We start from the raw sequence: 25040 nt of genomic DNA on the forward strand, positions 1-25040 counted from the left end.
GTGCGTTGTCCTGGTGTGGGCTGGGACTGTGCAATTTGCACTTCTGTACTTTATTTATTTCCCGGCGACTTTTCCTGACCTTTTCTTTATCTTGCTGTAATAATAAAAAAAATGGTAGTTTGTTGATGTGACGTTGCTGACGCTGAGCCGCCCCTACTGGACATCTGTGGGGAAAAAAAAAAAAGCTTCTTAGCTCATCGGATTCCTCCTCCCGACTCCGGTATAAATAAAGATTATAATTCCGATTCACGCGCCGTCTCTCTGACGCCAGGTTGCGCGCCATGGGAGAGGTGGTGAGCTCCAGCCGGGACTCCGAGCGCTGCCTCGGAGCCCTGGAGGTGAGACTGGCCCAGGAGCCCGCGGCTGTGATGGACCCCGACGCCCTCAACGCCTCCGTCAGGAACCTCAAGGTCCTCCCGTCACGTTCACGCCTTCCCTTTCACAAACAAACGAAATGGCCCGGGTGGCTCAGAGGTCGGAGCACTAACGCTTGCGCCGCTGAGGGGGGTCCGAATCCAAGCGGGCGCTTGTGATTAAAGCAGGTCATCAAGTTGGTGGTCGCAGCCCGGTTACCAATGACGAATAAAAAATTAAATAAAAACTGTGAAATTGTTCTGAAATTACGCAGAGCTTAAAACTAATGCAAGATGCATGTGGCAAACAATCACAAAGTTATGGGAAACTGATATCGCGACAATCGTCGTAAAATGTCATGTCATGCTGCATCACATCATGAAAAATACAAAGTTAAAAGGTCACATGCCTGGCAATAGGGAGGAGGTGCACATTGTTAGGGGTGGAATACACAAGCGAACGAGGCACTAGCCCTACCGCTAACCCCAGCCACACCAGCAAACCAGACCCCCCAACACTAGCCATAGTACTCAGCTCACTTGCCAGCAAAACCATAACCTTAGCATCCATCTCAACATGCTTGCCAAATAAATGCTTGTCCTACCACGAGCTCTATCCACACTAACCACCCATTCTCTAGCCCTAACACTCAGCATGCTAGCCAGCAAGATCCTATCCCTGCCTCTAGCCCAGATCACACTAGCCAACCAAACCCTAACTTTAGCCCTAACCACAACCAACTGACCAGTCCCAAGCACTATCCCGACCGCCACGTTTATCCCAAACCCCTACGCAAAATATTTTCACTTGCTGTTCACTTTTGTCATCGTTCGCCATGCTTTTCGAACGGGCACCGCAGCAAACCCTCCCCTCTGGTGCCCCCGCCTCCACCACCACCACCTCCAAACAAATACAAAGATCCCCCGTGTTGCCTGAACAGACTGTAGGGGCAAGTGCTGTTAGGAAGCACCTATGAAGGCCGGCACAGCACACGTGGGGGTGAGTGGCCAGCACGACGCCCAGCCGCCTTTGTCCCCGAGTGGCGACGTTTACACACCGCGCCAGGTACCCATTTGAGAGGCCCCGGGATCAGTTCGGACAATAGTCACCGGCGTTGGCCGTGACCGGGAATCGAACCTGGGTCCGCCAGGCTTGTAGCGCAGCGCGCTGACCGCTACACCGCTACACCACCCCCCACCACCGCCTCCACCACTGCTGTCACCTCCCGGGTCCGAGCTTTCATCTCCGCCGCGTGCGGCCCTTCCCTCCGCAGGCCATTGCCGCCGACGCGGCGGAGCCGCTGGGGACCGCGCTGGATGCAGCCGGGGCGGCGCTGCAGCGAGCCGAGGGTGCGGACGGCCCCCTGGCGCAGGCGGCCGGGGGCCACGCGGACCCCGACCTCGCCTCCTACAGGGAGCGCGACGCTCGGCTCCGAGGCCGGGCCAAGCAGCTGCAGACGGAGCTCGCCGCCAGGTGAGCAGAGGGCAACCGGCAGCGGCAACAAATAAAAACCCCGACGATGTCCCTCGGTGCTGGCGCTCGGCCGATGGCGAAGGGGAGGGCGGGCGCTGGGGGTTGGGGGGTGCTCGCTTGCGGTAGAGAATTGGACAGGAGGTGGATTGAGATGGGGATGATGCAGCGCGATGATGGAAGCGGCGGTTAAAACTCACGTTGATGTGCGTCTGTTTCGTAAGCATTTGAATTTCGGTTGGTATCTGATGCACCCCTAATTTCCTATTGTGTACAAGTGTGCCCTATTGTGCAGTCGGTGTATGTGACGGTTACGACGATGATGATGATGATGATAGTAGTAGTGATGATGGTGGCAGTGAGGGTGATGATGATGTTTGTACGTTGAACTTCTTTCGCATCGTACGTAGGCAACCGTGCTAATCGGAGGTGCAGGAACAATAATGATGACGATGGTGACGATGGGGACGCTTATGATGTTTATTCCGCCTGCTCCAACCGTCTAGGCTGGGTGACCTGGAGGCACTGTCCAAGAAAACGGCTAAGTTCCATGAGATCCATCTTTGGCTCATGCAGCTGCTGGAGCGGAGTGGTGAGAAGCAGAAGGGGCTGCTAGCTGCAGATAAACCGGACTCCCAGAGCGTCACTCTGCTGCTGGAACAACAAAAGGTCAGTGTTTTGGGCGCCGCAGTGCGCGAGCGGATGTCCCCTCGCATGGTGCGCAGGAGGTCGTGGGTTCGATCCCGACTCTGACGAGTCCCGTTGTATATTTGGTGTCCGCGTGAACTCGTGTGAATCTTTCTTCGCATTTAGATTATTTGCCTGCTATTGTAAATTCCCACATGTGATGATAAACCACTTCGATGAGCTACCATGTGTGGCCAGGTCGCCTCTAAAAAAATAAGCTCATAGCTCGGTGAGCTTTACTTGGTAAATAACATGTTTTAGTATAGTTTGACCTTTTGCTACACATTTTTCCCATGATTAATCAATGAATTGAATTATTCAAAATTATGACAGGTATTCAAATCTCTTGAGAGTGGAAAATCATTAAACACATAATGGACATCATTGATCATCAGTGGTCAGAATTCTTTTTTGTATTGTTGTTTATTCGTATGTGCTTCATATGTTTTGTGAAATAGATTGCAAGTGTAACTATCTCAGAATAAACTCCTGTGAATACACACATTGGACACGTGCACCTCTCCTCAGACAGACACACAGACTCTTACTTCAGCAGGTCAGGACCCTTGTGAGCTAATCAATTAATTTTGCAAGGACAACCACATCCCAAGGCCGTCGGCAGTGGCGGCATTTGCAGGACGTCGCAAGGTTGGGAATGCGCAGTGCTGTGTTGGCAGTGCCGTAACACCTGCTTGTGCTGCAGGCGCTGGTTGACGAGCTGGAGAAAGCGCAAAACAAGGTGGATGAGTGCAGGAAGAGTGCAGAAGAATGTGCATCCCACGTGCAGGTATGACTCTTGGAGGGCTTTCTCGTGCTTATCCGCAGATTCCAGATTCCACTGCAGCTTTTCCCGTTTGAATGTTCGTGTGGTTACAGGTGGCTAACTCTTCCCCCTTTTACCGCCGTGAGCCAGTGGTAGAAATTCCACTGCACTAGGGAAGGGGTGAGTCTAATCCGTAGGATTAAAGTTATTATTTTGTATCTACCCCGGAGGGGAGCATTATGGGCCGAGTCAACCCCCAAACCAGAATTTTTACTCGCAACCTTCTGAATGCGAGCCGTTCGCTCTGCTGCTGAGCCACCTGAGCAGGTCAAATGAAGGTCAGGTTCGAACCTATGTGCTCAAACCCGGCAGGCCAGGAGCTCCCTACTCGGCCAGCTGAGCCTCAAGTTGAATGGGTTGTCGCGTAATTAACGTTACCCGCTTGAGAACTCACCCCATTTAAAAAAAAATTGGCAGCGCAACAACTTTTGCACCTCGCACGTTACCGCCCTGGTCCCCTGCCGACATGGTCGTATGAAAGACTGCACGTTGTTTGATGCTTGCACGTTTGTCTTTCTACAGAAATACGACACGAGAGTGTCGACGTATCGGACTTCCGTCGAGAAGCAGCTGAAAACACCGGCGCAGTGGCCAGCGGGCTCAAACGTGGCCGAAGATTTGAACAAAGCGGTACAACGTTATGCCGGAGCATGCTGACAAATTGCAAACACAACAGCATTCGCTCGCTCTTCAGGCATCTCAAAAGGGTCCATTCTCAGCATGGGGAATTGTTAGCGCTTAAGCATGTCATAGAGCAGAGCATGTTTGTTTGCATGTTATGCCTCAAGTCTAACACTGGTGATACAAGGCCACAAAAGAAGGCTGTTCCGGTGTAGGCCAATTGGTTTCAAAGAGAATGTATATTATAACAAGATGTTTTTTGTTGTTCATGTTTTTCCACAAGTTCGTGTGGCTAATGCAGACATGATGCCTTGTGAAAGGTTTCTATTTGGTGTTTGAACATCTTAACACAACTCTTTCATTTCCAGAAATGGAAAAGCCTAATCTTAAATTGTAATCACTTTTAAACTGGCAATAAGGTCCCATAGTGTTAAGATATTCAAACACCAAATAGTCACAAGGCATCAAATCTGCATTCACCACATGTACTTGTGGTACAAAAATGCAAACAAATTTGCTTTGATAATATTGCCACTGTCCTTGATGCTGATTGGCCAACACCAGAGAGAGCCGCTTTTATGGCTTTGCCTCACCAGGGCTGGACCAAAGCCCACAAAGAGCGACCAGTACAAGGACAAGGCAAAGACCAGAGCATTAATAGCATGGGTTAAGCAGCTATATCTATGGGACCCTTTTGCCAGTTTCAAGTTGTTGGCCTTGTCTATCATTCAACGTTCAGCTGTGTTTTACCTATGGGTCCCAGAAATATAACTGCTTTTAAAAAAATATTGAGGGGTTCATCTTCTTCGGTTCTTTCGGTAAAGTCACCACGTAGAATGAGAATAAAATAATAAATTGATAAAATAAAATAACACGATAAAATTCTCACGACGTTTCGGCCACAATCTATCAATTTATTATTTTATTCTCATTCTACGTGGTGACTTTACCGAAAGAACCAAAGAAGATGAATCCTTGCAGTCACGAAAGCTTTAAATCGAAATATTCAGGGGTTGTACACACACCGACAGTTTGTCTGCGCACTTATTTCATGAGTGTCCTGATTTCATTTATCTTCAATCTCAGAGGTCAGACCTGGTGGGCAGATACGGCACAATACTGGGCCACGCCAAGCAGCAAGTGGGCTTCCTGAGCGACGACCTCAAGCGCATTCAAGACGCTGAACAGGTGCGTGCCGTCGCACTCACTCTGCATGTGTGATTGTGAAACTGAAACCTTTTTCAAGGAATCATGTCTGCATTAACCGCATATACTTGTGGTGAACATGCAAACAAAACACATGCTCTGGTAGTATATGTTTCAAAGACAATGCATATACTCCCACAGCATGTTTTTTTTTGTTTACATGTTCACCACAAGTATATGTGATTAATGCAGACATGATTCCTTGCAAAAGGTCCTCGTTTGGTGTTTTAACATCTTAACACCTGTTTTATTGCCAGAAAGGGTCAAACCTATTCTTATATTTTGATACTGGCAAGGGAGGTCCCAATCGATCTTCATTCCATATCACCTTTCCCACACCTCTGATTAGCACGGTTGATTGTATACGGTGCGAAAGAAGTTCAACATAGTGCGTGGGATAATCTTGCGTCTAAAGCAATGAAGAGAAAAATTACTTCAAACATATATCAATATATTATCTCAATTGTGCAAAAAACTTTGCAAGAGTAATTGAACGTATGAATCAATTCTCATTAAACAACAACAGGAACATTAATATTCATAGGGATCTTAAGAGACTCATTGAGGCCTTAGTAAATAAATCCTCAGTACGTCACTGAGCGCCACCGGTCAAGTCTGATATTTTTTTACACCCAGCACCGACATCATGCAAGTGTGAAAAATAAATGTCATGCGACATTCCAAATTACTTATCATTGAAGTGCGATAACTACATAAAATGCATGCCTTTGTTTAGCAAGTCAGGACAGATGTAAAAAAACAACTCCAGTTTTAATTACTTGCCAAACAAAACTAATTATGCAGGCATAACTCTTCATCACCCCCCTGCCATGGCTATGCGATGAACTGTTGCTTGTTGGTTATTTTTTAATATTGTGGTGGGCTGCAAGGATCACATGAACCACCACGTACGACATGCGCATTGAAATAGCGTGGATTCTTGCACAGCCAAATTTGATGTGTTTATCATCAGCTTAGGATGATTCGATGCATCATTGCGCCAGATATTTTTACAATAAAGTCCATGTCAGTTGCCAGTGTGATACAAATAAACAAAAACATTTTTTTTTTGCTTTTCAGGCTACAGCACAGCTGAACAGTCAGAGTCAAGAGGAGAAACTTGAAGAGACATTGAAGAATGCAAAAGTACCGCAGACTTTCAAAGGCCGCAACTGGACAATATGGGAACTCCTACACTCAAATTACTTCACTGATGAAGAGAAGAAAATGTTCCTGGTTGACTTCCAGTCTGGGAAAAGAACAATGGATGAGTATTACATCTACATCATTCAGTTCCTGCAACAAAAGGAGAAGCAGCGTAAGAAAAAAGAGATAACATTCAATGGCCTTCGCCAGGAAGTTACACTTGAAGAGCTCGTAGAATCTGAAATCATCGACGAAAACACAGCCGAGCAGCTCATAGAAGGGACAAAGTCAGTGACTGACGTTTCACCGTCCATTGAAAGATATCTAGGGGGTGGCAGAAGCATCGCAGGACTCTATGTCGAAGCCACAAAAGAAAAAATGCCAATAGATGCGGCAATAAAGAAGAACCTGCTCACTCTGGGGACGGGAATGGTATTGCTGGAGGCTCAAGCAGCGACGGGTTCTATGATTGATCCACTCAACAATACGAAGCTGTCTGTAGATGAAGCTGTCCAGAAGGGCCTTGTGAGTCCAGAATATCAAGAGAAACTAAGGTTGGCAGAGCGCGCAGTCACGGGTTACACGGACCCGATCACGAAAAAAACCATCTCGTTATTTGAAGCGATGGAGAAGGAAATTATTTTGAAGCAACATGGAATCCGTATTCTTGAAGCTCAAATTGCCACGGGAGGAATAATTGATCCCCAGAACAGCCACAGACTTCCTATTGAGGTCGCCTACAAAAGGGGCCTCTTTGATAAAACATTGCATGCCGCTTTATTGGATCCGAGTGATGACACGAAGGGATTCTTTGATCCAAACACGACCAAAAATCTTACGTACTTGCAGCTCATGAAAACTTGCATAACAGATCCAGACACAGGCCTATGTCTGCTTCCACTCAAAGTCCATGAAGTCAAAGATGTTGGAGACAAGGCCACCCTCGAAGCAGTGGTACAGGGGACCGAGCAGCAGCTCCAGACTGCCACACATGAAAGCATTAAAGAAACACTAAAGACAACCAATGTGGATATAACAATAAAAGGCTCACCCGTAAAGAAAATGACTTTGGAAGAGATATTTGCAAGTGACCTGATCTCAGATGAAGACAAAGACAGATTAATGAAAGATTTCACATCGGGTAAGATCACGATTCAAGAGTGGATTCGGCTGATTATAATGTTCATTAAAAGACGAGAAGACCAGAAGGCTAGAGAAGAGGCAGCCAAGGAGAAAGTTGAAGATGCCGTTGCACCTGTTCCTGCTCAGAAATTAGAACATGCGGTTATATCGGAAAAGCAGCTTTCGGAAAACTTCCAGAAAGCAACAGTTGAACTTCCTTTTGGAGGGCACGGAGACAAAAAGTTCTCAGTCGCAGAAATCTTCCAAAGTGGTATGATTGATGAAGACAACAAGAAGAAATTGGTGGAGGACTATAAGTCAGGAAAGATTACATTCGAACAACTGATACTTTACATCATTGAGATAATCCAAGTCAAGAGAAAACCACAAAAATATGAATCGGCTCCAATTCCAGAGCCTGCAGAGCAACAGATAGCTGAGAGTCTTAAAACCACAATTGACATTCACTTCGGAAGATTTGCTGGGAAGAAGCCATCCATTGAAGATATATTCAAAAGTGGATTGGTCAATGAAGGACAGAAAAAGCAACTTTTAGAGGACTACAAGCTTGGGAATATCACCATGGAGCAATTAATAATGTACATTGTGCAAATAATTCAGCAAGCTGAGGCGAGTCAACGAAAGCCAGAAAAACAAACAGACAAAACCATCCCACAAACTGAGCTGAGGCCAGACGTACCTACACCAGCAGTTGGGATTCCGCAAAAGGAGGGTCCGCACATTTCCTCTGAAGAACTGGCCGTGGAGAATCTAAAAAAGACAACTTTGGACTTACCATTTGGAAGTTTAGCTGGCAAAAAGTACACATTGCAAGAGATATTTGAGGGGGATCTCATTGATAAGCACAAGAAGGACCAGCTGATGAGAGACTACAAGTCTGGAAAAATTTCACTGGAGGAGCTAATGATATTTATCATTGAAATAATTCGTCTGAAAGAAAGGGAAAAGACAAAGAAGTCCATCACATTCCATGGTATTCGCACTGATGTGACAGTCGATGATCTGGTCAAATCTGGTTTGCTGAAAGAAGACGTTGCCAATCAGCTTGCAGATGGTCTTATTACACAGGATGAAGTTCAAAAGCAAGTTGGAGGTTATCTCGGGGGTAGTAGTGCAATTGCAGGTCTGTATGTTGAGGGAACAAAGGAAACGATGTCTCTGTATGATGGCTTCAAGAAAAATTTGATCAAAACTGGAACGGGGCTTGTATTGTTAGAAGCACAAGCAGCTAGTGGATTTATCATAGACCCAGTGAAGAATGAGAAATTGTCTGTTGAAGAAGCTGTTCAGAAAGGAGTCGTGGGTCCAGAATACAAAGACAAGCTTCTTTCTGCAGAGCGTGCAGTGACAGGATACAAGGATAAATTCTCTGGTGCAACATTTTCTGTGTTTCAGGCCATGAAAAATAAATTGATTTTAAAACAACATGGAATTCGACTCCTTGAAGCCCAGATTGCTACAGGAGGCATCATCGACCCCCAGGCCAGCCATAGACTTCCCGTGGAAGCGGCGTACAAGAGAGGACTCTTTGATGAGGAAATGAACCAGATATTATCTGATCCCAGCGATGACACCAAAGGCTTTTTTGATCCCAACACAGAAGAAAATCTGACGTACATGGAACAAATGCAGCGTTGCATCATCGACCCAAACACCGGTCTCACTCTCCTTCCAATCAAAGAGAAAAAAGGAAAGAGACCAGAGAAGAAGGTTCCCACCCAGAAAGAAGTTGCCAAGGCCACAGATGACGCTCAAAAACTTGCGGCTGCACCGGTGCCCAAAGCTGAGAAGCAAGAAGATGTGGAGGCCCTCAAAAAGACGACAGTTAACATCCAGCTCGGGAGATTTGCTGGTAAAAACCCATCCCTCGATGAGCTGTTACAAAGCAGTTTGATTCCAGAAGAAAAGAGAAATAAATTGTTGGAGGATTATAAGTCAGGCAGGATAAGCAGAGACCAACTCATTTTGTACATAATTGAATTCATTACTGAAAGTGAACAGCAGAAACCAATTGATGAGCCAGTTCTAAAAGCAGCAGAAAAGGTGGAGAGTGACCTACCTGATAGCATACCACTAAAGCCAACACAGGTCCCTGAAGGAGCATTGTTATCAGATCAGCAAGCAGTTGAAACCTTGAGGAAAACGAACGTTGACTTGCCATTTGGGAAATTTGCTGGTAAAAAATATACATTGCAAGACATCTTTGACAGTGACCTCATAGACAAAAAGAACAAAGAATGGTTATTGATGGACTTCAAAGCCGGCAAAATACCCAAAGAACAATTGATTGTCTTGATTATTGATATAATTCAACAGAAGGAAAAGAAGAAGGATGTTGCCAAGGCCACAGGTGACGCTCAAAAACTTGCAGCTGCACCAGTGCCCAAAGCTGAGAAGCAGAAAGATGTGGAGGCCCTCAAAAAGACGACAGTTAACGTCCAGCTTGGGAGATTTGCTGGTAAAAATCCATCCCTCGATGAGCTGTTACAAAGCGGCTTGATTGGAGAAGAAAATAAAAACAAGTTGCTGGAAGATTACAAATCGGGCAGGATAAGCAAAGACCAACTCATTTTGTACATTATTGAATTCATTACAACAGCTGAGAGTGAACAGCACAAACCAAAAGAGGCAAGTGAGGAGCCAGTCCTAAAAGCAGCTGAAACGGTACAGAGCGTTCTACCTGATGGTGTGCCTCTAAAGCCAACAACAGTTCCGGCAGAAGACCTGCAGGCCATTGAATGGTTGAAGAAAAAAACTGTTGATTTGCCATTTGGAAAGTTTGCTGGAAAAAAATACACATTACAGGACATTTTTGACAGTGACCTTGTAGATGAAGACAAGAAAAAACAGTTGATGGTGGACTATAAAACTGGAAAAATTACCCTTGAACAGCTGATGTTATTGATCATCGAAATAATTCATCTAAATGAAAGGGAAAAGACAAAGAAGGCCATCACATTCCATGGTATTCGCACTGATGTGACAGTCGATAATCTGGTCAAATCTGGTTTGCTGAAAGAAGACGTTGCCAATCAGCTTGCAGATGGTCTCATTACACAGGATGAAGTTCAAAAGCAAGTTGGAGGTTATCTCGGGGGTAGTAGTGCAATTGCAGGTCTGTATGTTGAGGGAACAAAGGAAACGATGTCTCTATATGATGGCTTCAAGAAAAATTTGATCAAAACTGGAACGGGGCTTGTATTGTTAGAAGCACAAGCAGCTAGTGGATTTATCATAGACCCAGTGAAGAATGAGAAATTGTCTGTTGAAGAAGCTGTTCAGAAAGGAGTCGTGGGTCCAGAATACAAAGACAAGCTTCTTTCTGCAGAGCGTGCAGTGACAGGATACAAGGATAAATTCTCTGGTGCAACATTTTCTGTGTTTCAGGCCATGAAAAATAAATTGATTTTAAAACAACATGGAATTCGACTCCTTGAAGCCCAGATTGCTACAGGAGGCATCATTGACCCTCAGGCCAGCCATAGACTTCCCGTGGAAGTGGCGTACAAGAGAGGACTCTTTGATGAGGAAATGAACCAGATATTATCTGACCCCAGCGATGACACCAAAGGCTTTTTTGATCCCAACACAGAAGAAAATCTGACGTACATGGAACAAATGCAGCGTTGCATCATAGACCCAGACACCGGTCTCACTCTCCTTCCAATAAAAGAGAAAAAAGGAAAGGGACCAGAGAAGAAGGTTACCACCCAGAAAGAAGTTGCCAAGGCCACAGATGACGCTCAAAAACTTGCAGCTGCACCAGTGCCCAAAGCTGAAAAGCAGGAAGACGTGAAGGCTCTCAAAAAGACGACAGTTAACATCCAGGTTGGGAGATTTGCTGGAAAAAATCCATCACTAAATGAGCTGTTCCAAAGCGGTTTGATTGCAGAAGAAAAGAGAAATAAATTGTTGGAGGATTATAAGTCAGGCAAGATAAGCAAAGACCAACTCATTTTGTACATAATTGAATTCATTACAACAGCTGAGAGTGAACAGTACAAACCAGAAAAGTCAAGTGAGGAGCCAGTTCTAAAAGCAGCTGAAACGATACAGAGCGTTTTACCTGATAGTGTGCCACTAAAGCCAACAACAGTTCCGGCAGAAGAACTGCAGGCCATTGAACGGTTGAAGAAAAAAACTGTTGATTTGCCATTTGGAAAGTTTGCTGGAAAAAAATACACATTACAGGACATTTTTGACAGTGACCTTGTAGATGAAGACAAGAAAAAACAGTTGATGGTGGACTATAAAACTGGAAAAATTACCCTTGAACAGCTGATGTTATTGATCATCGAAATAATTCGTCTAAATGAAAGGGAAAGAACAAAGAAGGCCATCACATTCCATGGTATTCGCACTGATGTGACAGTCGATAATCTGGTCAAATCAGGAGTGCTCAAGGAAGATGTTGCCAATCAGCTTGCAGATGGTCTCATTACAAAAGACGACGTTCAAAAGCAAGTCAGAAAGTATCTTGGAGGCAGTAATGCCATTGCAGGTTTATACATTGAGAAAACTAAAGAAACGATGTCTCTGTACGATGGCTTAAAGAAAAAGTTGATCAAACTTGGAACAGGGCTTGTATTGTTAGAAGCACAAGCAGCTAGTGGCTTCATCATAGATCCAGTGAAAGATCAGAAATTGTCCGTTGAAGAAGCTGTTCAAAAAGGAGTCGTGGGTCGAGAGTACCAAGATAAACTTCTCTCTGCAGAGCGCGCAGTGACCGGATACAAGGATCCCTTTTCCAAAGAGAAATTGTCCTTGTTTCAGGCAATGAAAAAAGAACTAATATTAAAAGCCCACGGAATTCGACTCCTTGAAGCCCAGATCGCCACAGGAGGCATCATTGACCCTCAGGCCAGCCATAGACTTCCCGTGGAAGCGGCATACAAGAGAGGACTCTTTGATGAGGAAATGAACCAGATATTATCTGATCCCAGCGATGACACCAAAGGCTTTTTTGATCCCAACACAGAAGAAAATCTGACGTACATGGAACAAATGCAGCGTTGCATCATCGACCCAGACACCGGTCTCACTCTCCTTCCAATCAAAGAGAAAAAAGGAAAGGGACCAGAGAAGAAGGTTCCCACCCAGAAAGAAGTTGCCAAGGCCACAGATGACGCTCAAAAACTTGCAGCTGCACCGGTGCCCAAAGCTGAGAAGCAAGAAGATGTGAAGGCTCTCAAAAAGACGACAGTTAACATCCAGGTTGGGAGATTTGCTGGAAAAAATCCATCACTAAATGAGCTGTTACAAAGCGGTTTGATAGCAGAAGAAAAGAGAAATAAATTGTTGGAGGATTATAAGTCAGGCAGGATAAGCAAAGACCAACTCATTTTGTACATAATTGAATTCATTACAACAGCTGAGAGTGAACAGTATAAACCAGCAAAGTCAAGTGAGGAACCAGTTCTAAAAGCAGCTGAAACGGTACAGAGCGTTCTACCTGATAGTGTGCCTCTAAAGCCAACAACAGTTCCGGCAGAAGAACTGCAGGCCATTGAACGGTTGAAGAAAAAAACTGTTGATTTGCCATTTGGAAAGTTTGCTGGAAAAAAATACACATTACAGGACATTTTTGACAGTGACCTTGTAGATGAAGACAAGAAAAAACAGTTGATGGTAGACTATAAAACTGGAAAAATTACCCTTGAACAGCTGATGTTTTTGATCATCGAAATAATTCATCTAAATGAAAGGGAAAAGACAAAGAAGGCCATCACATTCCATGGTATTCGCACTGATGTGACAGTCGATAATCTGGTCAAATCAGGAGTGCTCAAGGAAGATGTTGCCAATCAGCTTGCAGATGGTCTCATTACAAAGGACGACGTTCAAAAGCAAGTCAGAAAGTATCTTGGAGGCAGTAATGCCATTGCAGGTTTATACATTGAGAAAACTAAAGAAACGATGTCTCTGTACGATGGCTTAAAGAAAAAGTTGATCAAACTGGGAACAGGGCTTGTATTGTTAGAAGCACAAGCAGCTAGTGGCTTCATCATAGATCCGGTGAAAGATCAGAAATTGTCCGTTGAAGAAGCTGTTCAGAAAGGAGTCGTGGGTCGAGAGTACCAAGATAAACTTCTCTCTGCAGAGCGCGCAGTGACAGGATACAAGGATCCCTTTTCCAAAGAGACATTGTCCTTGTTTCAGGCGATGAAAAAAGAACTAATATTAAAAGCCCACGGAATTCGACTCCTTGAAGCCCAGATCGCCACAGGAGGCATCATTGACCCTCAGGCCAGCCATAGACTTCCCGTGGAAGCGGCGTACAAGAGAGGACTCTTTGATGAGGAAATGAACCAGATATTATCTGACCCCAGCGATGACACCAAAGGCTTTTTTGATCCCAACACAGAAGAAAATCTGACATACATGGAGCAAATGCAGCGTTGCATCATCGACCCAGACACAGGTCTCACTCTCCTTCCAATCAAAGAGAAAAAAGGAAAGGGACCAGAGAAGAAGGTTCCCACCCAGAAAGAAGTTGCCAAAGCCACAGACGACGCTCAAAAACTTGCAGCTGCACCAGTCCCCAAAGCTGAAAAGCAGGAAGACGTGGAGGCCCTCAAAAAGATGACAGTTAGCATCCAGGTTGGGAGATTTGCTGGAAAAAAACCATCACTAGATGAGCTGTTACAAAGCGGCTTGATTGCAGAAGAAAATAAAAACAAGTTGCTGGAAGATTACAAGTCTGGAAAGATTAGCAAAGATCAACTAATTTTGTACATAATTGAATTCATTACAACAGCTGAAAGTGAACAGCAGAAACCAAAACAGAAACGTCCTGCTCGGAATGAAGCTGAATCCCTGTCGCCTCATGTCGAAGATCCAGCGAAACTTGTAAAGACAACAGTTGATATAAATTTTGGAAGGTTTGCTGGCAAAAATCCTTCACTTGATGATATTTTCCTAAGTGGCTTGATTGCAGATGAAAAGAAAAATAAACTTTTGGAGGACTACAAATTGGGCAAAATAAATAAGGAACAACTGATACTGTATATCATTGAGATAATTCAGAATGCTGAAGATGTGCAAGACAAAGCACTGAAGGCTTCCCAGCAGCCAGTGCGACAGCAAGAAAGGACTCCACAAAAAGTGGAGCATGGAAAACGTGTAACTACAATTGCAGATGAAAAGGTATTAGAAGACTTAAAAAACATGGCCGTTGAACTTCCGTTTGAACAATTTGCTGGTAAGAATGCCTCCCTGCTGGACGTGCTAGATAGTGATTTGGTGGAGAGTGACAAAAAGCAGCAATTGATAGAGGATTACAAATTAGGCAAAATTACCCTGCAAGAGCTTTATATTTTAATCATAGAAATTGTGCAGAGGAAGTCAAAGCCAGAAAAGATTAAAGCCAAAACCACTGATCCTGCCTCTCCACTGAAAGAGATTGAGGTCACCAAGACTGTCGAGCCTTCCACTAAACTTGTGGCCAAATCACCAAAGCAAGATCTATCAATGAGCTTTGAGAATACAACAGTTGAGCTACCATTTGGAATGTTCGCTGGAAAAAAAGCATCCCTCAAAGACATTTTTGAAAGTGACTTGATTGATGCCGACAAGAAAAATGCATTGACTGAAGATTATAGCTCTGGGAAAATAACCCTAGAACAGTTGCTGTTCTTTGTGATTGAGTATGTGCAAGCTAAAGAGCTAGGCACACAGGAGATGAAGAAAAAATACCTTGATGTAACCGAAATCGATACACCCGTGCAAAAACACACTCCACTTGTCACGAAGACAGTTGTAACATCCACAAGAAAGGAGGGTGCATCAGCAGAAACAACTGAAGCCTTGAAGCAGACAACAATCGATTTGCCTTTTGGAAAATTTGCTGGGAAAAATCCCTCACTTCAGGAGATTTTGGAGAGTGACATAATTGAAGATGACAAGAAGGAACAACTCATGAATGACTACACATCTGGAAAAATAACCCTTGAACAGCTCCTCTTCTTTATCATTGAGATCATCCAAGCCAAGGAAGGTGGTAAAGCAGGAGAAAAAGTATTACTAAAACGTTTGCCCGAGGAAACGGGCAAACCAGCATCATCATCCGTGACATCATTAGTTACCAAAACAGTCGTGACAACAACAAGAAGGGAAGGACTGTCTCCAGAACAAGAAGCTTTGGAGAGCCTGTCTAGAACAACAGTGAAACTGCCAATTGGGAAGTATTCTGATAAAAGTATGTCACTCCAGGAGATTTTGGATAGTGGTGAAATTGAGGATGCAAAGAAGAAGGAACTCATAGACGATTACAAGATTGGTAAGATCACGCTGGAGCAGCTGTTGGTCTTAATCATTGAAATTATCCAGGCAAAAGAACTTGGAGGGACTGGGCACAAAGTGGTTGTGAAGAAAGTCACTGCGGAAAAGCAAACTCCAGAAGATAATGGTGAATCCAGTTCAAGTGCAACTCAAACTGTAATCAAGAAGACGGTGGTGACGACAACCAGTAAGGCTGGTTCATCTCCGGAAGATGCACTGGAGACCCTGAAGAGAACAACCATAGATTTGCCAATAGGAAAGTTTGCTGGGAAAAAGATGTCGCTTCAGGAGATCTTAGATGGTGGAGAGATTGATGAAGACAAGAGGAAGGAGCTCATGGAAGATTACAAAAAAGGAAAAATAAATCTGGAACAGCTGCTTGTTTTCATCATTGAGATTATTCAGGCTAAAGAAAGTGGCACAGCACAGCCTAAAATCGTGGTAAAAAAGATGACATCAGAACCGTCTGATTCAGCAGATGTGGATGAGCCTACCTCTACATCAAGATCAGTGGTCACCAAAACAGTTGTGACAACTAGAAGACAAGAAGGACTATCTCCAGAACAAGAGGCTTTGGAGAGCCTGTCTAGAACAACAGTGAAATTGCCAATTGGGAAGTATTCTGATAAAAGTATGTCACTCCAGGAGATTTTGGATGGTGGTGAAATTGAGGATGCAAAGAAGAAGGAACTCATAGACGATTACAAGATTGGTAAGATCACACTGGAGCAGCTGTTGGTCTTAATCATTGAAATTATCCAGGCAAAAGAACTTGGAGGGACTGGGCACAAAGTGGTTGTGAAGAAAGTCACTGCGGAAAAGCAAACTCCAGAAGATAATGGTGAATCCAGTTCAAGTGCAACTCAAACTATCATCAAGAAGACGGTGGTGACGACGACCAGTAAGGCTGGTTCATCTCCGGAAGAAGCACTGGAGACCCTGAAGAGAACAACCATAGATTTGCCAATAGGAAAGTTTGCTGGGAAAAAGATGTCGCTTCAGGAGATCTTAGATGGTGGAGAGATTGATGAGGACAAGAGGAAGGAGCTCATGGAAGATTACAAAAAAGGAAAAATAAATCTGGAACAGCTGCTCGTTTTCATCATTGAGATTATTCAGGCTAAAGAAAGTGGCACAGCACAGCCTAAAATCGTGGTAAAAAAGATGACATCAGAACCATCTGATTCAGCAGATGTGGATGAGCCTACCTCTACATCAAGATCAGTGGTCACCAAAACAGTTGTGACAACTAGAAGACAAGAAGGACTATCTCCAGAACAAGAAGCTTTGGAGAGCCTGTCTAGAACAACAGTGAAACTGCCAATTGGGAAGTATTCTGATAAAAGTATGTCACTCCAGGAGATTTTGGATGGTGGTGAAATTGAGGATGCAAAGAAGAAGGAACTCATAGACGATTACAAGACTGGTAAGATCACACTGGAGCAGCTGTTGGTCTTAATCATTGAAATTATCCAGGCAAAAGAACTTGGAGGGACTGGGCACAAAGTGGTTGTGAAGAAAGTCACAGCAGAAAAACAAACTCCAGAAGATAATGGTGAATCCAGTTCAAGTGCAACTCAAACTGTCATCAAGAAGACGGTGGTGACGACGACCAGCAAGGCTGGTTCATCTCCTGAGGAAGATGCATTAGACACTTTGAAGAGAACAACCATTGATTTGCCAATAGGAAAGTTTGCTGGGAAGAAGATGTCGCTTCAGGAGATCTTAGATGGTGGAGAGATTGATGAGGACAAGAGGAAGGAGCTCATGGAAGATTACAAAAAAGGAAAAATAAATCTGGAACAGCTGCTTGTTTTCATCATTGAGATTATTCAGGCTAAAGAAAGTGGCACAGCACAGCCTAAAATCGTGGTAAAAAAGATGACATCAGAACCATCTGATTCAGCAGATGTGGATGAGCCTACCTCTACATCAAGATCAGTGGTCACCAAAACAGTTGTGACAACTAGAAGACAAGAAGGACTATCTCCAGAACAAGAGGCTTTGGAGAGCCTGTCTAGAACAACAGTGAAATTGCCCATTGGGAAGTATTCTGATAAAAGTATGTCACTCCAGGAGATTTTGGATGGTGGTGAAATTGAGGATGCAAAGAGGAAGGAACTCATAGACGATTACAAGATTGGTAAGATCACACTGGAGCAGCTGTTGGTCTTAATCATTGAAATTATCCAGGCAAAAGAACTTGGAGGGACTGGGCACAAAGTGGTTGTGAAGAAAGTCACAGCAGAAAAACAAACTCCAGAAGATAATGGTGAATCCAGTTCAAGTGCAACTCAAACTGTCATCAAGAAGACGGTGGTGACGACGACCAGCAAGGCTGGTTCATCTCCTGAGGAAGATGCATTAGACACTTTGAAGAGAACAACCATTGATTTGCCAATAGGAAAGTTTGCTGGGAAGAAGATGTCGCTTCAGGAGATCTTAGATGGTGGAGAGATTGATGAGGACAAGAGGAAGGAGCTCATGGAAGATTACAAAAAAGGAAAAATAAATCTGGAACAGCTGCTTGTTTTCATCATTGATATTATTCAGGCTAAAGAAAGTGGCACAGCACAGCCTAAAATCGTGGTAAAAAAGATGACATCAGAACCGTCTGATTCAGCAGATGTGGATGAGCCTACCTCTACATCAAGATCAGTGGTCACCAAAACAGTTGTGACAACTAGAAGACAAGAAGGACTATCTCCAGAACAAGAGGCTTTGGAGAGCCTGTCTAGAACAACAGTGAAATTGCCAATTGGGAAGTATTCTGATAAAAGTATGTCACTCCAGGAGATTTTGGATGGTGGTGAAATTGAGGATGCAAAGAAGAAGGAACTCATAGACGATTACAAGATTGGTAAGATCACACTGGAGCAGCTGTTGGTCTTAATCATTGAAATTATCCAGGCAAAAGAACTTGGAGGGACTGGGCACAAAGTGGTTGTGAAGAAAGTCACTGCGGAAAAGCAAACTCCAGAAGATAATGGTGAATCCAGTTCAAGTGAGTCGCAAACTGTCATTAAGAAGACGGTGGTGACGACAACCAGAGCAGATAGTTCATCCCCAGAAGATGCATTAGAGACACTGAAGAGAACAACCATTGATTTGCCAATTGGAAAGTTTGCTGGAAAAAAGATGTCACTTCAAGAGATATTAGATGGTGGGGAAATTGACGATATGAAAAGGAAGGAACTCATTGACAACTACAAATCTGGCAAAATTACCTTAGAACAGCTGCTTGTTTTTATGATTGAGTTTATTCAAGCTAAAGGAAGCGGCGTGTCTGGGCCTAAAGTAACAGTGAAAAAAGTCACAGCTGAAAAATCCAGTTCATCAGAAATAGAGGACCCTACCTCTCCATCAAGGGTGGCATCAGTCGTTACAAAAACAGTCGTGACAACAACAAGAAAAGAGGGTCTCTCTCCAGAACAAGAAGTTTTGGAAAGTCTTTCCAGGACTACCGTTAAGTTACCAGTTGGACGGTTTTCCAATAAAAGTATGTCACTCCAGGATATTTTAGACAGTGGAGAGATTGATGATGTTAAAAGGCAAGAACTTATAGATAATTACAAAACTGGAAAAATTACTCTTCAGGATCTTCTGGTTTACATAATTGAGATAATTCAGGCTAAGGAACTGGGGGAGACTGGGCATAAAGTTGTGCTGAAGAAGGTAACTGCTGAAAAGTATACTCCCGAAGAGACTGCCGACCCAAGGTCAACACAAACTGTTGTTAGGAAGACAGTGGTGACAACAACCAGAAAAGATGATTCATCCACAGGGGAAGATGTTATGGAGATGCTGAAGAGAACTACAGTTGATTTACCTGTCGGAAGATTTGCTGGGAAAAAGATGACGATCATGGATATTTTGGAAAGTGGTTTATTGGAAACAGATGAAAAGCAGAAACTCTTGGACGACTATAAATCTGGAAAAATTAACATTCAAGACCTACTCATGTCCATCGTTCACATTGTGCAGGAGAAAGAACTGGGGCAAACTGGCCAAAAAATATCATTTAAAACAGTAACTGCCGAAAAACGTGTTTCAGAAACAGCACAATATACGCATTCTGCCAGCGCAGAAGAAAATGTTGAGCAGAGTCTTCAAAGGACAACAGTAACTTTACCCATTGGGAAGTTTTCTGGCCAAAAGATTTCCCTTCTTGAAGTTCTAGACAGTGGGGAAATTGACGAAGAGAAGAAAACCCAGTTGATTAACGATTATAAATCTGGAAAAATAAATCTTGAGCAGCTGTTGCTAATCATCATTGAAATTATTCAGACAAAAGAAAGTGGAGCCAAACATAAGGTTATGATCAAGCAGAACACCCCAGAATCACTTGCAATGGGAGAGACAGAAAGTTCATTAGCTGTGTCAAAACAAACTGTTGTCACGTCAACAGTTGTGCAAACATCGAGTGTGCAGGGTGCGTCTCCACAGGAGATTGTGGAACATCTCAAGAAAACCTCAATTGATGTCTCTTTTGGAAGGTTTGCTGGCAAAAAGCCATCAGTTCAGGACATTTTAGACAGTGGGTTGATAGATCCTGGCAAGAAGCAGCAGCTGATGAACGATTTGAGGTCTGGAAAGATAACAATTGAGCAACTCCTGATAATAATCATTGAAATTATTCATAAGAAGGAAGGAGAGCAGGTATCTCGTGAAGAGCTGGCGGTGAAGAAAGTGCCAGCGGTTGTGGTCCAAGAAGCTAGGGACGAGCCCAGTGATTCCAAGTCTGCCAGGAAAGTTTTAACAGTGGCACAAGTAGAAGCAGACTTAAAGTCTATTTCAATTGAGCTACCTTCAAAGACGTTTTCTAACAAAAAGGTAACTGTGCAGGAATTGTTTGCCAGTGATACCATTGAAGAAAGCAAGAAAAAACAGCTCATGGAAGATTACAGAACAGGCAAAATCACGCAGCAGCAGCTCATTATTTTGATCATTGAAATAATTACTAGCACAGGAAAGGGAATTTCATCGAAGGAGAAGTACGTTTTTTCAGAGGAGCAGGCAACACAAAACTTCAGTAACACTACAGTGGACGTACCAGTGGGGAAGTTTTCTGGTAAAAAGGTTACAATTCAAGAACTCTTCCAGACCGATCTCATTGACAGTGAAAAGAAGAAGCAACTGATCCAAGATTACCGATCGGGCAAAATAACACTGCAAGTTCTCATAATCATAATTATTGAGATAATTGAGAAAAGAGAGAAGGAAATCAAAAAGTCACCAATCACGTTTAAAGGATTCAGGCGGCAAGTGACCATAAGTGAGTTGATGGACTCCGGACTAATAAACGAGACGACCGCGAGCAAACTCAAAGATGGCTCTGTGAGCGTGAATGAAGTAAGTGAATCGCTTAAAGTGTTCCTGGAGGGCACAAGCAGCATCGCCGGCGTATTTGTGGACCGCACCAAGGAGATACTTTCCATATATGCGGCCATGAAACGAGGGCTTATCAGACCTGGCACTGCTTTTGAGCTGCTTGAGGCACAGGCAGCCACGGGATACATAATTGATCCAGTCAAGAAACAAAAACTACTGGTTGAGGAAGCTATCAAATTGGGAGTTGTTGGAGAAGAATTCAAGGACAAACTTCTCTCTGCCGAGCGTGCAGTCACGGGATACAAAGATCCGTACACAGATCAGAAAATATCAATATTCCAAGCCATGAAAAAGCAGATGATTGTGAAAAATCATGGAATCCGACTACTGGAAGCGCAGATTGCCACGGGAGGAATCATCGATCCGCACGCGAGTCACAGAATCCCTGTGGAGCTGGCGTACAAACGAGGCCTGTTCGATGAAGAAATGAATCAAATCTTGCTCGATCCAAGTGATGACACCAAGGGCTTCTTTGACCCCAACACCGAGGAGAATCTGACATACATGGAACTTCTGCAACGCTGCTCTAAAGATTCTTCTGGCCTCTATCTCCTGATGCTGAAAGACAAAAAGCCTGAACGCAAGATGTCGTCCAAGTCGTCCGTACGCAAACGGAAAATCATAGTTGTCGACCCAGACACCGGCAAGGAAATGACGGTGTACGAGGCCTACATGAAGGGTCTCATAGACCAGCCTACATACCTACAGCTATCGGCTCAAGAAAGCGAGTGGGAAGAGATCACCATCACATCTTCAGATGGCGTCACTACATCGCTTCTGGTGGACAGAAAGTCGGGAAGACAGTTCAGTATCGACGAGTCGCTGGCTGAAGGTGTCATTAACGAACAGACTGTTCAGCTCTACAGATCGGGAAAAATGACGATATTTGAGCTCGGGGACCAGTTGTCCGGCACGTCAAGTGGCTCTCGTTCACGCTCCTCATCCTTTGGAGCATCCTCGGTTCCTGCAAGCCCTCAGGCAGGCTCAAAAGTGCCATCGGTTCCCTGGAGTGACCCCACAGAGGAGACAGTGCCAATTGGAGGCATTTTGGATCTTCAGAAGTTCGAGAAAATCTCTATTACTGAAGCCATTCGCCGCAACCTTGTAGACACCATCACGGGACAGAGGCTCTTAGAAGCCCAGGCTTGTACGGGTGGGATCATCAACCCAGCCACAGGAGGACGGTGCAGCATCCCGGAAGCTGTAACCCAGGGACTCTTAGATAAGTACATGGCTGATAAGCTAAATCAAGCCAACAAAGCCTACCATGGATTTGAAGACCTGAGGACCAAGGCTATATTCCACACCGGCCAAGCCATGAAGAAGGGCCTCCTGTTCCAGGAGGCAGGAACGCGCATCTTTGAAGTGCAATACCTCACCGGCGGCATCATCGACTCGGGAAAACCCGAGCGGATTCAGCTCGACGAAGCGGTCGAGAAGGGCATCGTGGACAACTACACCGCCAAGAAGATCCGCGACGTCAATTCACACCTCAAATACCTGGTGTGCCCCAAAACCAAGGCGCGGATCACGTTCAAAGACGCCCTGGACCGCTCCATGACAGACGAGGAGACGGGCGTACGGTTGCTGGAGGCGTCGGGGCTGACGAGCCGTTACAGCGCCAGCACGCCGAGCTCGGGCTTCGGGTCACGCTCGGGCTCCCGCCCGGGGTCGCGCCGTGGAAGCTTCGACGCCACGGGATCCGGGACGCCGTCCACCTTCCTCTCGCCATCTTCGTACACCTCCACGAGCTTCAGCCGCCGCTGAGGCCTGACGTGGTCCCGTTTTCGATTCGATTTTTTTTGAAAGGTCCAAGATTGGGGGAGTTTGTTCGAGGAAATGCGGTGAAAGTGGTCATGGGGAGATGCGATCTAGCTAATGTGGCTTGTTTGTTTTATTGCTTACATTAGCACCGAATGTCCGCGGGTTTGAAACTCTGCTTTGTTAGCTTGCACACCAAATCGTGTACTTTCGAGTATGGTTGGCCTTTTAATTAAAACAAAAAAATCATTTTTAACGAGGTTGAAAGTTTACTCCATAGAGAGTAATACAAATATCAATGTTGTGGGCAAATTGTTGAGCATGTTGCTTCCAGTAATTTTTTGGATTACCCTGTTAACTATTTTTCGCTGTTCCAACTTTGTTGTTTTCCAGGCCAGGCTACAAATTTATAAGTGCTCACACTTTGTTTTGTTTGTTACGTAAGCAAATGTCACCACTACAAACATGCTTAGGCGAAAACGAGATTGTAGGTTATCATTTTTACGTCTCTATATTTACAGAAATGTGTCGTTGCTTTAGGAGTTTGCATGCTTTTCAGAACCACGGATAAATGGTCACTTTCCCTTTAAATGCTAAATACGGAAACCTTGCGCGATTTAAATAACATCACCTGTGGGCCATATGCATGTATCCTGGATTACATTTTCTTTCGCAAAGTTGGGGGTTTTGTTTTGTAAGTTTTGTTATGCATGTTAGATTAAACGATGGCAGTCTTTGAGTATTTCTGCACAGTGGAATAGTTTATAGTATTACAGCATTGCACACAAAAGTGCTTTTGTAAACTTCCGTGCCTGCATCTCCTTAACACGTTTAATTTTGGCTCCTTGGCTAACTTGGTAGTCGTTCGCCATTAGAATGTATTTTTAACAAACTATATATACACTTCAGTTACCAAGGCTTTGGCAGTTGTGTTGTTGCTGTATTTAAACAAATTAGCCTTGAAGATCTGACACTGAATTGTTTAAAACAAAGAGCTGCTGAAATGTATTAAGATGTAACAAAAAACGGTTTAAAACAGTTTGGAGACTAGTGGACTAAACCAAAGAAGAGTGTTTAGATTTGTGAGCATCGGTACATTGCAAAAGTGCTGTTATAAGTTTAGAGCGATTTTAACCTGAAAATGCTCATGCTATGTAGTGTTAATAAAATAGAAAAGGTTGTAAACATGTGTTATCGTGTATTTATGGGGGACGAAAAGAATAATTGACTCCGAATCGAGTTTCATAACAAATGGACCGTATCTTAACAACGCCAGATTAACCAGAACTGTAGTGCAGATGAAAACTCCTGTTACACACTCGTTACATTGATAATCTCAACTTGTAATGTACCGCAGAGAGAATGACCGAGGCGGCGCTGGGGTGGGGTGGTGAAACCAGGCAAGCGGGAAGTCAAATGGGTCAGCTGGTGCCAACAATTGTCCAAGCTCTGCTGCCCTCTATGTATTAAGGTGTTATCGGCCAATTGACGAGTTTATACGCATGGGAGGAACCAAGATCACCTGGAGAAAATACACGTGTGCAAAGGGGGAAACGCTCAATCCCATACAGACGGAAAAGGTGGAAGTCCACATTTTTACTGTACCTGCATTCGTGGTTGGCTACGTACATTCTCCAGGCGAGCCACGGTAGAATACCTCAACAGCCACGGGGAGTTTAACATTTGATCAAATCCACCCTTCCAGTGCTGGATTACAGGCCACGTGCACCACCACCGCCTAGCTAATGACAAAGCCCGCCCGGAACAAGCGAGGCTCAAAGCAGTTGTTCACTTATAAGTGATCCAGTGTAGCTGAAGGACCATCTTTCAGAATGTGTTGTTGCTTGTTAAAAAGATACGCTTCAAAGCCCGGACCTGTGCACAACTCTCTCACACCCATCAAACATACCTCGCGGCCACCCGAGATTGAAGAGATGATGGTCTCTCTCTGTCTGGAGTGCTTTCTCGCCAACACTTCGGCACGAGGAATGGTGCGGACTCAGCTGTGTGGTGGAGGAGCCACGGCACGTATCGTCTCCCGCTTGGCGCTGTGGATGTCGTGCATCACTCCGCAGTCTTTCCCTCTCCTCCCCCCGTGTTGCACCGACGAGTGTCTCACACGAAAGCTAATTGGTTGCACTTGGGAGTCGTTTTCGAG

General features: G+C 44.4%; 1 protein-coding gene across 6 annotated transcripts in view; it reads left to right on the top strand.

Moving 5' to 3' along the window:
• Positions 1-24067, top strand: part of LOC116945259 (uncharacterized) — a 231226-nt gene extending 207159 nt beyond the window's left edge. For all 6 annotated transcript variants that reach the window (XM_032959623.2, XM_032959620.2, XM_032959622.2 and 3 more), the window contains exons 25-31: positions 272-410; positions 1628-1827; positions 2331-2493; positions 3215-3298; positions 3857-3964; positions 5042-5143; positions 6242-24067. In XM_032959623.2, coding sequence (XP_032815514.1) covers positions 272-410; positions 1628-1827; positions 2331-2493; positions 3215-3298; positions 3857-3964; positions 5042-5143; positions 6242-22888 — 17443 coding nt within the window. In that variant the 3' untranslated portion in view covers positions 22889-24067. The remainder of the gene's footprint in view (positions 1-271; positions 411-1627; positions 1828-2330; positions 2494-3214; positions 3299-3856; positions 3965-5041; positions 5144-6241) is intronic.
• The last annotated feature ends 973 nt before the right edge of the window (positions 24068-25040 follow it).

The sequence above is a fragment of the Petromyzon marinus genome, chromosome 23 (assembly GCF_048934315.1).
Source record: "Petromyzon marinus isolate PM22_M1 ecotype Great Lakes invasive population chromosome 23, UKy_Petmar_22M1.pri1.0, whole genome shotgun sequence".
NCBI lineage: Eukaryota > Metazoa > Chordata > Hyperoartia > Petromyzontiformes > Petromyzontidae > Petromyzon > Petromyzon marinus.